Below are 13,534 nucleotides of genomic sequence, written 5' to 3'. Positions count from 1 at the left end.
GACCACGCCCGCGCAGGTAACGGTCAGCACAGCGGGGGAATCCGCCCCGCATGGAAGGGGTTAATCGCAGGTACTCTAAATAGTGACAAGTGTTGTCGATTTTGTAAGTAGGCTGCTAATGCTGCTTGGTGGAGACGTATGGATGAGTACGCTAAATTACATCTTTGCAAGTGTAGTAAGTAGCAAATGATGTTCTGGAAGGATGCCTCCAGTGGGCGTATATCATTATTAGTGCAGTAAATGGCAAATCTTTTCCATTTTGCAGCGTAGCAGGCTCTAGTAGTAGGCCGTCTGGCCTCCTTTATAATATTCATGCAGTCTGGTGGTAGGTTGAGGTAACCGAACTCTAGGACTTCAGGGGCCAGATCGCTAGGTTCAGTTGACCTGGATCTGGGTGTCTAATTTCTCCATGGTTCTGGGTTAATAAGGACGGGGAGAGGCACAGTTTTTGGTGTGGAACTAGAGTTTCAGCAGTGTTGTGAACCAGGGCTGGCGTGCCCATGTGGGAGCTACTAGGATCAGTTTGAGAGACTGTTGTCGGAGCTTGCGTACCACGAATGGAATGAGTGGGAGAGGCGGAAAAGGGTACGCAAATCTGCCTGACCAGTTCATCCATATCACATTGCCCTTCGACTGTGGGTGGGGAAACTTGGCGGCGAAGTTTGGGCATTTTGCGTTTTCGTGTGTGGCGAACAGATCTATGTCTGGTTGGCCCCATTGTTGGAAAAAGGGGAGTAGGACTTGTGGATGTAATTGCCATTTGTGGATCTGTTGAGTCTGTCGACTTAACAAGTCGGCAATCTGATTGTGAACTCCTGGAAGGTGTTCTGCAAGTAGGTATATGTTCTGGGGAACGGCCCATCTCCAAATGTTCTGTGCGAGCTGGGACAGCTGGAGAGAATGTGGGCCTCCTTGTTTTTGTATATAATACATGGCTGTCATGTTGTCCGTATGGATGAGGACAGTTTTGTTCTGGAGATGTATTTGGAATGATTTTAGTGCTAGGAATATTGCCAGTAGTTCCAGGTAATTGATATGGAGCACTTTCTGTTGAGTGGTCCATTTGCCCTGAGTGGTGTGTCCTAGGAGATGGGCTCCCCATCCCGTGAGTGATGCGTCCATTGTTAGCACTATTTGTGCTCGAGGAACGACCGCCCTTTGGACAGGTTTATTGTGTTCCACCATTTTAGAGAGCGATGTGAGCGGCTGTCCACCAACACCAGATCTGTTAGTTGTCCGTGAGCCTGATTCCACTGACGTGCTAGACACTCTTGCAAGGGACGCATTTGTAGTCTTGCATAAGGCACAATGAAGATGCATGACGCCATCATGCCTAGGAGTTGCATGAACACTCTTGCTGGAAGAGTGTGTTGGGTTTGAAATTTTGCGATCAGAGCTTGTATATTGGCTATCCTGGCTGGGCTGGGATATGCTAGGGCTTTGGAGGAATTTATGGTGGCTCCCAGATATTGATGTATGTGGGAGGGTTGGAGATGAGATTTGGAAGTTTATTGTGAATCCCAAGCTGTGTAAGAGTTGAATAGTTTGGTGAGTGTGTAGAACGCATTTGTTGAATGAGTTGGCTTTTATTAGCCAGGCGTCTAGATATGGGAAGACATGAATTTGTTGTCTTCTGAGATGTGCTGCTACAACTGCTAGACATTTGGTGAATACTTTGGGCGCAGTTGTCACCCCGAATGGGAGGACTGTAAACTGATAGTGTTGTCCGTCCACCACAAACCTTAGGTACTTCCTGTGAGCAGGATGTATGGGAATGTGAAAATAAGCATCCTTGAGATCTAGTGTGGCAAGGAATTGGCTTGTTGTAGTAGTGGGAGCACTTGTTAAAGAGTGATCATATGGAAATGATCTGAGTTTATATACAGATTTAGGGGTCTGAGGTTGAGTATTGGTCTTAGAGTCCCGTCCTTTTTGGGGATTAGGAAGTACAGTGAGTATACCCCTGATGTTGTAAGGGAACTGGTTCTATTGCGTGTTTTTGAAGCAATGAGAGAACCTCTTGTTTGAGGAGCGCAAGATGGTCTGGTGACATGGAACGCTGCTTGGGTGGAATGTGTGGGGGGGGTAGTGGTGAGTTCCAGGCAGTAACCTTACTGGATAATTTGTCTTTGCCCCTTGTCTGTTGCGATGGAGTGCCAGACAGGTAGGAACTGTTTGAGTCTTGCCCCGACTGGAGTGGAATGGTCTGGGGGGAGTGGAGGAAAGTCACTGTTTTGTGGCGGGGGAGGTACGAGTGTTGGTATTGCCTCGACCTCGTCCCTTAGTGTTGTTTCCTCTATATCCTCCTCTAAAATATCCTCTACTGGGGGATGTTTGTTGAGAGGTTTTGAAGGTAGAGGAGGTGTCTGCTCCCATATTCTTGGAGGCTCCTCTGTAGAAGGAGCGCCGAAAGGAGCCGCGTGGTTGTGGAGACTACAATGCTCCCATGGACTTGGCAGTCTCGGTGTCTTTTTTCATTGTTTCGAGTGCAGTGTCTACTGCTGGCCCAAATAGCTGTTCTTGGTTAAATGGTTGGCTGAGTATGGTACTTTGTACTTCTGGCTTAAAGCCTGAAATGCGTAGCCAGGCATGGCGTCTGAGGAGTACACTTGTGTTTATTGCTCTAGAGGCGGTGTCTGCGGCGTCAAGTGCACATTTAATTGACGCATTTGAGATGAGTTTTCCCTCTTGTATAAGGTCATTTGCCTGGGTCTTGTATTGGTCTGGCAGGTGTAATAGCAGATTCTCCAACTGATCGTAGTGAGCCCTATCATAGCGTACTAGTAGGGCCTGGGTGTTGGCAATACGCCAATGATTAGCAGCTTGCGCTGCTACTCGTTTGCCCGAGGCTTCTAATAGTTTAGATTCTTTGTCAGGGGGTGGTGTATCTCCCGTGGTTTGGGAGTTGGCACATTTTCTTGCGTTGGAAACAACCAAAGAATCCAGAAGGAGCTGTCCTTTGATGCAACAAGGATCTTCTGGGGCAGGTCTATATTTTTTCTCAATTCTTGGGTTAAGCACCCTGGCACGGACGGGGTCTTTAAATACTTCTGTGGCGTGTTTTGTGATACCTTTAATCATAGGTAGAATTTGTACTGTTTTCTGAGACTGTTCAAACACGTCTAAGAGGAAATCTTCCACGGGTGCATCGGAGTGCATGGTGACGCCATGGTAAAGTGCTGCCCTGTTTACTAGTTGTCCAAACCCCAGGTGGTCATCTGGAGGTGATGGTTTGGAGGGATATGGTGTAGGGTCAGGCATATCTGGTAGAGGGTATGCCCAATCATCCAATGGTGCGGTATCTGGATCCATGAACGGATCATTAGGGTCACCAGGATCCCCCCCTCCCCCTAGGTCATCATCCTGTGGAGGTGGTGTATGTGATGGAGATGGTAGAGGTAAGGGGGCTGTAGGCAGAGGGGGTGGGGTAGAAGGTCGTATGGGAGAGGAAGGAGGAATAGGTGATGTTGCAGAGTACTTCTTTCTTATAGGAACTGGGGCAGGTGTTGTGTCCAGTTTCCGTTTCTTACATGGCACTGCAGTGACATGTCCAGTCTTTGGATTAATATAGATCCTTTTTTGTGTTGGATCTGGATGGAAAAGTTCTTGTTCTTCAGGAACAGATTTTGGCGCCAATTTTTTCGGTTCCGATCGAGGTTTTGGTTGATCGGTCGAGTCTTTGGCTTTAGGAGGTGTATTATAGTCCTTAGCCAGTGGTTTCGGTGCCGATGAAGGTTTCAGTGCCGATGAAGGTTTCGGTGCCGAAGTTAAGTCTTTCCACTTGGGAAGTTTCGGTGCCGGTTTATCTATGGGCCTCGATGTTTTCGGTGCCGAGGGTGTTGGATCCGATTTCGGTGCCGAGGGGTCTTTTGTCTTTGGTGCCGAAGGTACAATTACATGCGGCTTGCTCGGGCCCGAGCCATCGGAAGGCTTATGTTTCTTCGGAGCCGAGCCCGGAGGCGGGGCTTCTGAAGGGTGTTTTCGGTCTCGAATGAGGCCAGCTGGCGAAGTCTTGACCAATGCCTTTGGTTTTGGAGGGGATAGGGCAGGGGCAGTGGTACTCGCGCGTTGCCCAGGAGTAATGGGGTCGTCTGAGTCGTCTGCTTCTGAGATGATTTGAAGTTCCTCGGAATCTTCTTCCGGGACATCGGACCCTCATCAAAGATGTTTTCTGGTTCCGGGGCTGGTTTGTGTGCCATGATATGGTGTCGAGCTCTTCGATCCCGAATGGTCTTTTTGGATCGAAATGCTGCGCAGGCTGGACAGCTGGCTTTGTCGTATTCCGGTGATAGGCACAGGTTGCAGACTTTGTGATGGTCACTGTGCGAAAATTTTGCTCCACACTGGGGGCATTTTTTAAACGGCGTCCTTTCCATGAGCCGTAGGCCTCACGGCGTGGATAGGCCCAACCGCCCGCGTCGACGTCCGGAATCGAGCCGATTAATTCGATATCGAGTGAAGGTGCTACGATGTAGTTGTTAGAAATTTTTTCGCTTCAAAAAGCTTGTATTTGAGATTTACAACCGGAGTGGAAAAATTACATCCGAACCCAATGGCGGAAAAAAAACAATCTGAGGATGGAGTGGATGCCCATGCGCACTGTAGTTCAAGGGAGGAGTCACCTATCTCGCGACCAAAGACTTCTTCCGAAGACAACAACAACCTGCAAGCATCCGAGCCAAACACCAGATGGCGATCTACTATCCTAAGTGTGTGATCTGCAGCTCATAGGCCTCGAGCATAATCTTTTTTGTCTTGGACTGAACTTAGTATGATGATGCTGTGAGCCTTGTCAGTTACAAATATGCATTTGTTCCTTCATTTATGAATAAGCGTGTATAATTACTTACTGTTTGTTGCTTGAACACTTTCCTCTATTTTGCAATACAATTTGAGCTCGGAAACCAGCCAGGCGCAGACCTTTGTGTATTCTGGTGAAGTGGCACCACTCGAGGAGGCTTGACAGAGGGCACCATCTTCCAGCAAGGGCCCTTTGTAACTTTGGAGGGAAACACAAATTACTCAGTACATACAATAAACATTAAAGTGCATATCATAAAACACAGTTAAGTTGGTTTCTCTAATTGTGTGTTGTAGGTTTCTGTGCTTAAGTATGAATACATAAACACCATTAAATGGAACACTTGAAGTCAATGATTAAGCAATTCATACTTCCAAAAGCTTGCTATGGGGAGGGAGTGGGGCAGAGGGGTTCACAGGGGATGTGGGCTTTCTTCTATTTTTGTCTCTCTCCTTTGTACCAAATGCCTCCATTCATGCAAGGGTGTTTGTCATTATGGCTATGTGCCATTTGATTCTCATCTTAACTTCCCACAAAATTAGTGCTTGTAGGGACCTTCTGATGACTGATGCCATTCTACTGCTGTCCAGTTCAGCACATGGCTTTGGTTCTTGGGGATCCCCCATATCACACTCTGAAGAGCACCCCTCCCGCAGGTTACGACCCAGAGCTTCTATTTGATTACACTGTAAAGTGAACTTATAGGGCCAGATGTATGACTTAAGCATTTTGCAACTTCCTAACTGCAACTTTTTGCGACTCGCAATTAGGAAGTCTCAAAATGTGATGTACAACAGTGTCTCAGACACGGTTTGCAATTCCCAAATGTGTCGAAAGGGATCTGCCTCATTAATGGTCACGAAGCAGGTCGCATTTTACGACCCATTGGGAAAGGCCTGTAATCACAGGGGTGGTGGCCTGCTGGGTCAGCAGACCACCATGCCTGTGATTGCTTTTAAATAAAGCAATGTTTTGTATGGAAAAGCAGCCCATTTTCCTTAAAGGAATAGAAGATACATTTAAAAAATAAAAATGATAAGCTACATTTTCATTATTTAAGAGAGGCAGTGACCTGTCGGACCACTGCCTGATCTTAAAAAATGTTGGTGCCCACATTCACAAAGGGGAAGGGGTCCCTTGGTGACCCCTTCCGGTTTGCATATGTGTTACCACCTCCTTCATGGAGTCGGTAAAATATGAATATTCTGCAACCGCATTTCGGTCGCAAAACATTCATACATGCACCTGCAATTCGCTATTAGGAAAGGACGCCCTTGGCACGCCCCTTCATAATACAGACTTACAAACTGTATTTTGCGAGTCGGTAATAGGTTACCAACTCACTAAATAGGGTTAGTACATGCTAAAAGGCATTTTAGCGGTCACAAACAGCCGGATTCTCTGTTTAAGATGACTAAAACGGTCAAACTTCTGGCCCCTGGGCCCTAAAATCCCCACTTTCAATAGTTGCTTTATGGATAGGCTTAATAGAAGGTAAGTTACTTAACTGCATTTAAATTCCCTGTTGGTGGAGGAGTGTGTTGTGACAAACACCTGATTTGCACCTGGTAGAAAAGCATTACAGTAATGCTGATGAGTGACACCAGATTGTGAACTTTTCATGTAGGCAGATAGACCAGATAAGTACGCTCTAATGTATGTGTAGGTAAATTATCATCAAACAATTTAAAATGTTAATATAAGATGCAATACTACTTGAATGAAAGGGGGTCAAGTACAGTAGTGCTAAAGAGGGACACTAGTCAAAATCAACAGGGGTATACCCAAATAAACCTTTTATACCTGGGCCAGGGACGTCGTTTTAATAACAAATGGTATAAAGGAATAAATAAAAAGTAATTTCTGACTAGAGCACATTTAATTACCCTCTCCACAATAATTATTCTTGATGAATTGTATCAAAACATGTTTATAATCTACATGGACAATAGCACCTAATCAATGAAGGAAAACACAAAAAAAGTAACATAAATCACAACATTATATACATAAACCAAAAATACATCGATGTATAACACAATAACCCTAAAGATTATTCTCGCTAGTGTCCTCCTTACAGTTCTGGAAGGACCACTAAGAGGTAGTCCATGTGGCACCCTTAAGGCTAGTCCACTAGTACAAATCGTTCTAGTGTGACACCCTACAATTCCAAACAATCACTATAATTCCAACGACTCCTCCTTAGAAGTGACACTTCTAAGGAGGAGTTGTTGGAATTATAGTGATTGTTTGGAATTGTAGGGTGTCACACTAGAACGGTTTGTACTAGTTGACTAGCCTTAAGTGTGCCACCTGGACTACCTCTTAGTGGTCCTTCCAGAACCGTAAGGAGGACACTAGCGAGAATAATTTTTAGGGTTATTGTGTTATACATTGATGTCTTTTTGGTTTATGTATAGAATGTTATGTTATGTTATTTAAACTTATAGCGCGCACAGCTACTCCAAGGAGTGTCCAGGCGCGACCTGAGGGAAAACAGAGCATAACCTGACTTTAGATAAAAAGGTGAGTTTTTAGCAATTTTTTTAAAAGCCGCAATATGTTCCACACAACGAAGTGCCAAGGGAAGCGCATTCCAAGCACAGGCTGCAAGAACGGCCAAGGAAGCGCCCCCCAGGCGATGCCGCTGGAAACCAGGGATCTTCACCAGCCTAAGAGATGAAGAGCGCAGAGTCCTCCCCGGAACATAAAAGGAGAAATGTTTCTGCAGATAGCCCGGGCCTTGACCATGTAGTGCCCAATAGGCAATGGTGAGAGATTTAAACACCACTCGCGCCTTGACCGGAAGCCAGTGCAGGAAGCGAATGTAGCCCCGCACACTCTCCCTCGGCGCGATCCCACCCAAGAGGCGGGCAGCCGCATTCTGAATCACTTGCAGTTTATTAAGGGAGTAAGCTGGGATCCCTACATAAAGCGCATTGGCATAGACCAAGCAGGACAAGATAAGCGCACGCACCACAGATTCCCGTGCCACCTGCGGAAGAAGCGGAAAGAACTTTCTCAGGACTCCCAGATTCTTAGCGGTCTGACTATTGGACACTGGCGGTGGAAACTCAGCTGGCCAGATCACGTCTTTAAACCCAGTCGGAAAGTCACCAAACAGCAAAACCTCGGATTTGTCCTCGTTACATTCCAATTGGGCCTTCGCCAACCACTTGAAGACCGAAGAAAGACACAATTGCACGGAGGCCATCGTAGTCACATTCTTATCCCAGGTAAACATTAGCTGAGTGTCATCAGCATAGGCAATCACCTTAGCCCCCAAACTCTCCGCCAAAAAAACGAGAGGGGTAAGATAAATATTAAACAAAAGGGGGCTAAGGGATGAACCCTGGGGGACCCCTGTGCAAATCCGCTGAGGTGAGGAGGACGCCGGGGGTAGCCATACTTGCTGAACCCGGCCTTCCAAAAAGGACTTAATCCTTCCCCAGGCTGAGCCAGCCACCCCAATCTCCGCCAATCTGTCTAACAATAATGGATGGGGGACCGTATCAAAGGCAGCCGACAAGTCGAGCAGCACTAAGGCTGCTCTCCCGCCGGCATCGAGACACTCCCGAATTGCTTCCGACACTTCCACCAGAGCACCTTCCGTACTAAAGGAAGGGCGGAAGCCCGACTGAGCTGGATGTAAAAGCCCCGCCCTCTCCATATACTCCGACAGCTGTCTGTTTACTATCTTCTCACAGACTTTAGAGAGGCTAGGGAGGAGAGAGATGGGCCTATAATTCCCCGGAATCGAGGGATTAAGAGTAGGTTTCTTCAAGAGAGGGAGGATTTTTGCCTGCTTCCAAACACTTGGAACCCTAGCAACATGCAAAGACAGATTAATAATGTAATTGACTTCAGCATTCACAACCTCTGCCACCGAAGCCAATAATCTTGCCGAGCACGGGTCAGCCGGAGAGCCGGACTTCAGAACCTTCAAAATTCTCAACGTGCATGACAAATCAATCGGGGAAAAATTAACCAAGGAGTAATTGGAAGAAATTGCCTCGGGAAAGGAAGCACGAGACACCACAGCTAAAGCAGAACAATCTTGAGCAGCAGGGCATAAGAGGCTGCCTTGTATCCTTTGAATTTTATCCAAAAAGAATTTGGATAACACCTTGCACCAGTCTACCGTCGCCGGCATAATGCTGCTCTGAGCAGAAGGGGACATAAAGCTCTGTACGATGGCGAAAATCTCTTTTGAGTTATTTTGAGCCTGATCGATACGAGTGGCAAAAAACACCCTTTTTGCTAAGGAGATAGCCTTATAGTAAATTTTCTGGCCCTGCCTGAGCCCATCCTTGGCCACCTGACAATAGTTGCTAAGGCGCCAAGAACGTTCCAATTTCTTACAGTCCTGCTTCAAATGTAGCAGCTCTGCTGTAAACCACGGTTTAGAGGGAGAATCCCTCGACCGCCTAAAAGAAGTTGGCGTAGCAATAGCAGCCATGGTGCCCTGCAACCAGATGGAAAAGGATGTAAGGCTCTTATCCAGATCCTGCGGCAGAGACGGCCTATTATCCTCCAATGCCCTCGCAAATTCGACAGGATCAATTTTCTTAAACGCAGGTTTGTGACAAACTGTAGGTCTAAAACTAGGAGAGGCCACTTCCCAAGAGAAGCAGATTAAATAATGATCTGACCACAAAACAGGAAGTGGAACCTTAGTTTTAATGGGAAAGTTTGAAAAAATGGGATCAAGAATGTTGCCCCCTTGATGGGTCGCCTGGCAGACCCATTGAGAGAGCTGCGCTAATTGGCAAATATCAAGGAGCTCTAGCGTGTCCCTTAAATCCTTTTGATCTAAGTGGATATTAAGGTCGCCAAGAATCAAATAGTGGGAGAACCGCAGAGCCCTCACAGAAACCGCCTCATCACAGGCCTGAAGAAAAGATTTAGCCACGCCCGGTGGGCGCTAAATCAAGGACCCACCCAGGGAGAAATGAGCTGAGAAGCAAATACTGAAATCCAAGACTTCACATCCACCCCAATTGCTAAAATGACACTTACCAAGCTCCCACTTCTCCTTAATAATAACATCCACCCCCCCTCCTCTCCCCGTAGTCCGCTCTAACCTGCTAATTTTGTAACCCACAGGAATAGCCATTGACACTATAGGATCAGAGGAGCTGTCCAACCAAGTCTCAGTAATAAATAAGAGGTCCAGCGAAATATCATCCAAGAGCTCAAACACCTCCAGATGATGCTTCTTCAAGGAGCGCACATTTATCAGCACTGCTACAATAGAAGGAGCCCCTGAGGACCTATTTGAGGCAGTAGACTCCAGACCAAGATGAAACCCACAAGCCCCACACACAAAGTCTTGCGTCCCCCTTAAATTAGGGTAGGTATGAATGTCACAACAGATTCCCCTTAACTGTTTAAGCGACTCACTCGAGAAGGACCGACGGCCTGATCCTCCGGCCATTTGTGGAGCAGCATAACTGGCCCCGGCCACCGACGAGACGCTGACGAGCGCAGACGGGCTTGCCTTAGGCGCACCCACTGCGCTCGTCTGCTGCACGAACGCGCAGCGTGCATTTAAGTAATGACGGTGGCCAGGAGACTAGAGCGCCGTTCAAAACAAAATGGCGCCTCTCTCTGGCACACCAGAAGTGAGGAGGAAGCCCCAGCAACGGAGTAGAGGAAAAACTAAAAGTGTCCCAAGTTCAAAAGACAAACATTTATATGTGCAAAGAACGCAGTTAAAATGATTAAAATGTTATCACACACAATACATGAGCCGTTTAGTAGCAGGGAAACAACGATTTAGGCATACAAAACAGGTTAAAAAGTGTCAGCCCCTAAGCTTACTTTTTTTGTGTTTTCCTTCATTGATTAGGTGTTATTGTCCATGTAAATTATAAAGAGGGACACTAGGCATTAATAAAATAAACAAATTCAGGCGAACTGGAGAAACAGGGGTATTTCTAGTGTTTCACGTGGCTTGTACAGTTTGTGTGGTCCTCTTTTGGAAAATAAATCCAGATGGTATTGCATGCCCACAATCCATACGTTTCTTAAAAAGCTAGAAGCATAGTGACCGAGGGCCACAGATCAGTGAGGCAGTTGAGGAAACAACACAGCTTCCTGTAAAATTATGGAGCTTGGTGCAAAAAGTGTGAAGTCTTTCAGGACGACAGTGAGAGAGGATACACAGAAGGTGGCTTTCTTTTAAGTGTGGAACTGGTCACGGCCATAGGAGCAGGATGCTACAAGGGGCACATTAGGATCAGCTAACTAGCTGAAACATTACCCCTCAAGTTACGCTGATCTTACATGATTCAAGTTACGCTGATCTTACATGATTCAAGTTACATGTAACTTGAAGGATAAAGTTTCAGTTAGTTTACTGACACTGACATCAAAGTAATACTTCAGTTTACACAGATCAGTTAACATCAGGCCTATAACAAGTACTGATCTGGGATAACAACTTCTCTTTTAGGAAATTGCAGCCTTTTGTTAGAGAGGACTCACATGTGAATACCTTTTACAAAACATCATTATTAACTTGTATGTTACGCAAGGACCTATGGAATAAGATATCATCTTACACGTCGATCACCATGGATTATGTGATTCAGTGCCAAAGCTGTAAAAATCAATATGTAGACCAAACAGTAAATGACCTCTATACATTATTCAGGAAGCACAAATAGGCAATAATTAATATAAAACTTAACTAGCCTGTAGCCAATCCTTTTAACCTTGTAGCTCATTTACTATCGGATTTGAAGATTTTCCCCTTAGAACATGTCTTACAAGAAGGAACATCTGGACTCCAGAGAAAACTTCTGGATGTACCATTTAAAATCTCTGCATCCAGATGGACTGAACATCACTGACAATACCACCGGATTACTGCATATCTCAAGTGATCTCAGGACTGCATTGATTCCACATTCTAAATGGAATCTTCACTCATGATGCTTTTTGAAAATTCAGCAGAGTCCTCTGTGGAGCACTGAGCAAACCATCTTGTACTACCTGAGAAAGACGGAAGCAAAACATTGTAGTGGAAATACAGTGGAGTGGCGTCACTTCTTTCTTGGATATTTTATTTCTTTGTGACTTATTGTATCTTTTGGAAACCAGATTTTTGCGATCCTAATATATAAATATATATTTGAAGAAATGGGGTACCCTAACAAAGTAGTATGGGAAAAGTATTTTTATTGTGTATTTTTTAAAAGAAAAACTCTAGGAGATATATATATATATATATATTCACTGAAAAAACCATAGGTTTCAGGGGTGTTATAGTTAGCTGGACTTTTCACTTGTACAAAACCATTGAAATTCCCCCGTTATAGTTAGTTCAGCTAACTATAACTCGCGCGCCCGCAATGCACTGCTGGCGCAGTCCAGCTAACTATAACACCCCTGAAACCTATGGTTTTTTTTGTGAATTTCAAATAAGTCTCCCAAGATGGCCACCAGAGACAAAAGAGCCCAAATGTAGCCCAAATATCTCCCAGATGTAGCCCAAGTATAGCCCAATGACAGAATGTCCCAGAATGTTCTTAAAAACAACTAGATCGCTTACTGTCTTCATTATGACAAACCTATGGCACACCTGAAGCCATCTTGATTGGAATAAACTGGTAACACTTAAAACATTTATTTAAAAAGGAACACAATGAGGGGGTTCATTTTGCCATAGAAATTATGATTAATGCTGAAGAAAGAAAATGAGGGCACATTTTGAGTGACTTCTCAAATCCTCTTCTATTTCATTAAAATATTCTGACATGCAGACTGAAACATGCACTTTTAATACCAGGAGCAGACTTCCATGGTGAGCAGTAGCTTTACTACAGTGATCTAATGAGCAACTAGAGTGCTAACATTCAGAATTTATAGCAAATGTGTGACATATCTGAATACCTTCATGATGGAATCAAAGTAAAAAACTGAAAGCATTTCCTACTGAGGAGACTGCAGTACATGAGGAAATTAAGAAACTTCATAACAAATAAAGCTCCCAAGATGGTCACCGGAGACAAAAGAGCCCAAATGTAGCTCAAAATCACCCAGATGTAGCCCAAATATAGCCCAATGACAGAAGTGTGCAAAACACTTATTATTTTGTGTTTTTGCAGTGTTATATAGTGCAGACTTGTCAGGTATTGGAGTGCTTTACATGAGCATTGGTTACATCACACAAGAACAAATTCATTTTGGTTGTAGACATGGGGAGACTAAGTGATTTGACCAGAATCACAGAATGTCGAGCTGAAGCAGAAACTTCAACCTGGTTCCCCAGTTGCAAAGTCTGCAGTTATTTTGGTTCCATCAAGAAGGCATTCAGATGTGTCACACATTTGCCATAAATTCTGAATGTTAGCACTCTAGTTGCTCATTAGATCACTGTAGTAAAACTGCTCACCAGGGAAGTCTGCTGCTGGTATTCAAAGTGCATGTTTCAGTCTGCATGTCAGAATTCTTCATTGAAATAGAAGAGGATTTGAGAAGTCAAAATGTGCCCTAATTTTTTTTTCTGCAGAACTAATCATAATTTATATGGCAAAATGAACCCCCTCATTTTGTTCCTTTGTAAATTAAATGTTTTAAGTGTTACCACTTTATTCCAATCAAGATGGCTTCAGGTGTGCCATACTTTTGTCATAATTAAGACTGTTAGCACTCTAGTTGTTAGTTAGAACACTCTGGGACATTCTGTCACTGGGCTATACTTGGGCTACATCTGGGTGATATTTG

The 13,534-nt window shown here is 44.9% G+C and overlaps 1 protein-coding gene across 1 annotated transcript in view; it reads right to left on the bottom strand.

Moving 5' to 3' along the window:
- Positions 1-13,534, bottom strand: part of TSLIG3A (tRNA splicing ligase complex subunit 3A) — a 481,344-nt gene that overhangs the window by 370,788 nt on the left and 97,022 nt on the right. The window contains exon 2 of the mRNA XM_085612194.1: positions 4,851-4,999. Coding sequence (XP_085468320.1) covers positions 4,851-4,999 — 149 coding nt within the window. The remainder of the gene's footprint in view (positions 1-4,850; positions 5,000-13,534) is intronic.

This window comes from Triturus cristatus, chromosome 6 (assembly GCF_964204655.1).
Source record: "Triturus cristatus chromosome 6, aTriCri1.1, whole genome shotgun sequence".
Taxonomy (NCBI): Eukaryota; Metazoa; Chordata; class Amphibia; order Caudata; family Salamandridae; genus Triturus; species Triturus cristatus.
The sequence above is the reverse complement of the archived record's forward strand: the minus strand, read 5'-3'. Positions and strand labels throughout refer to the sequence as shown.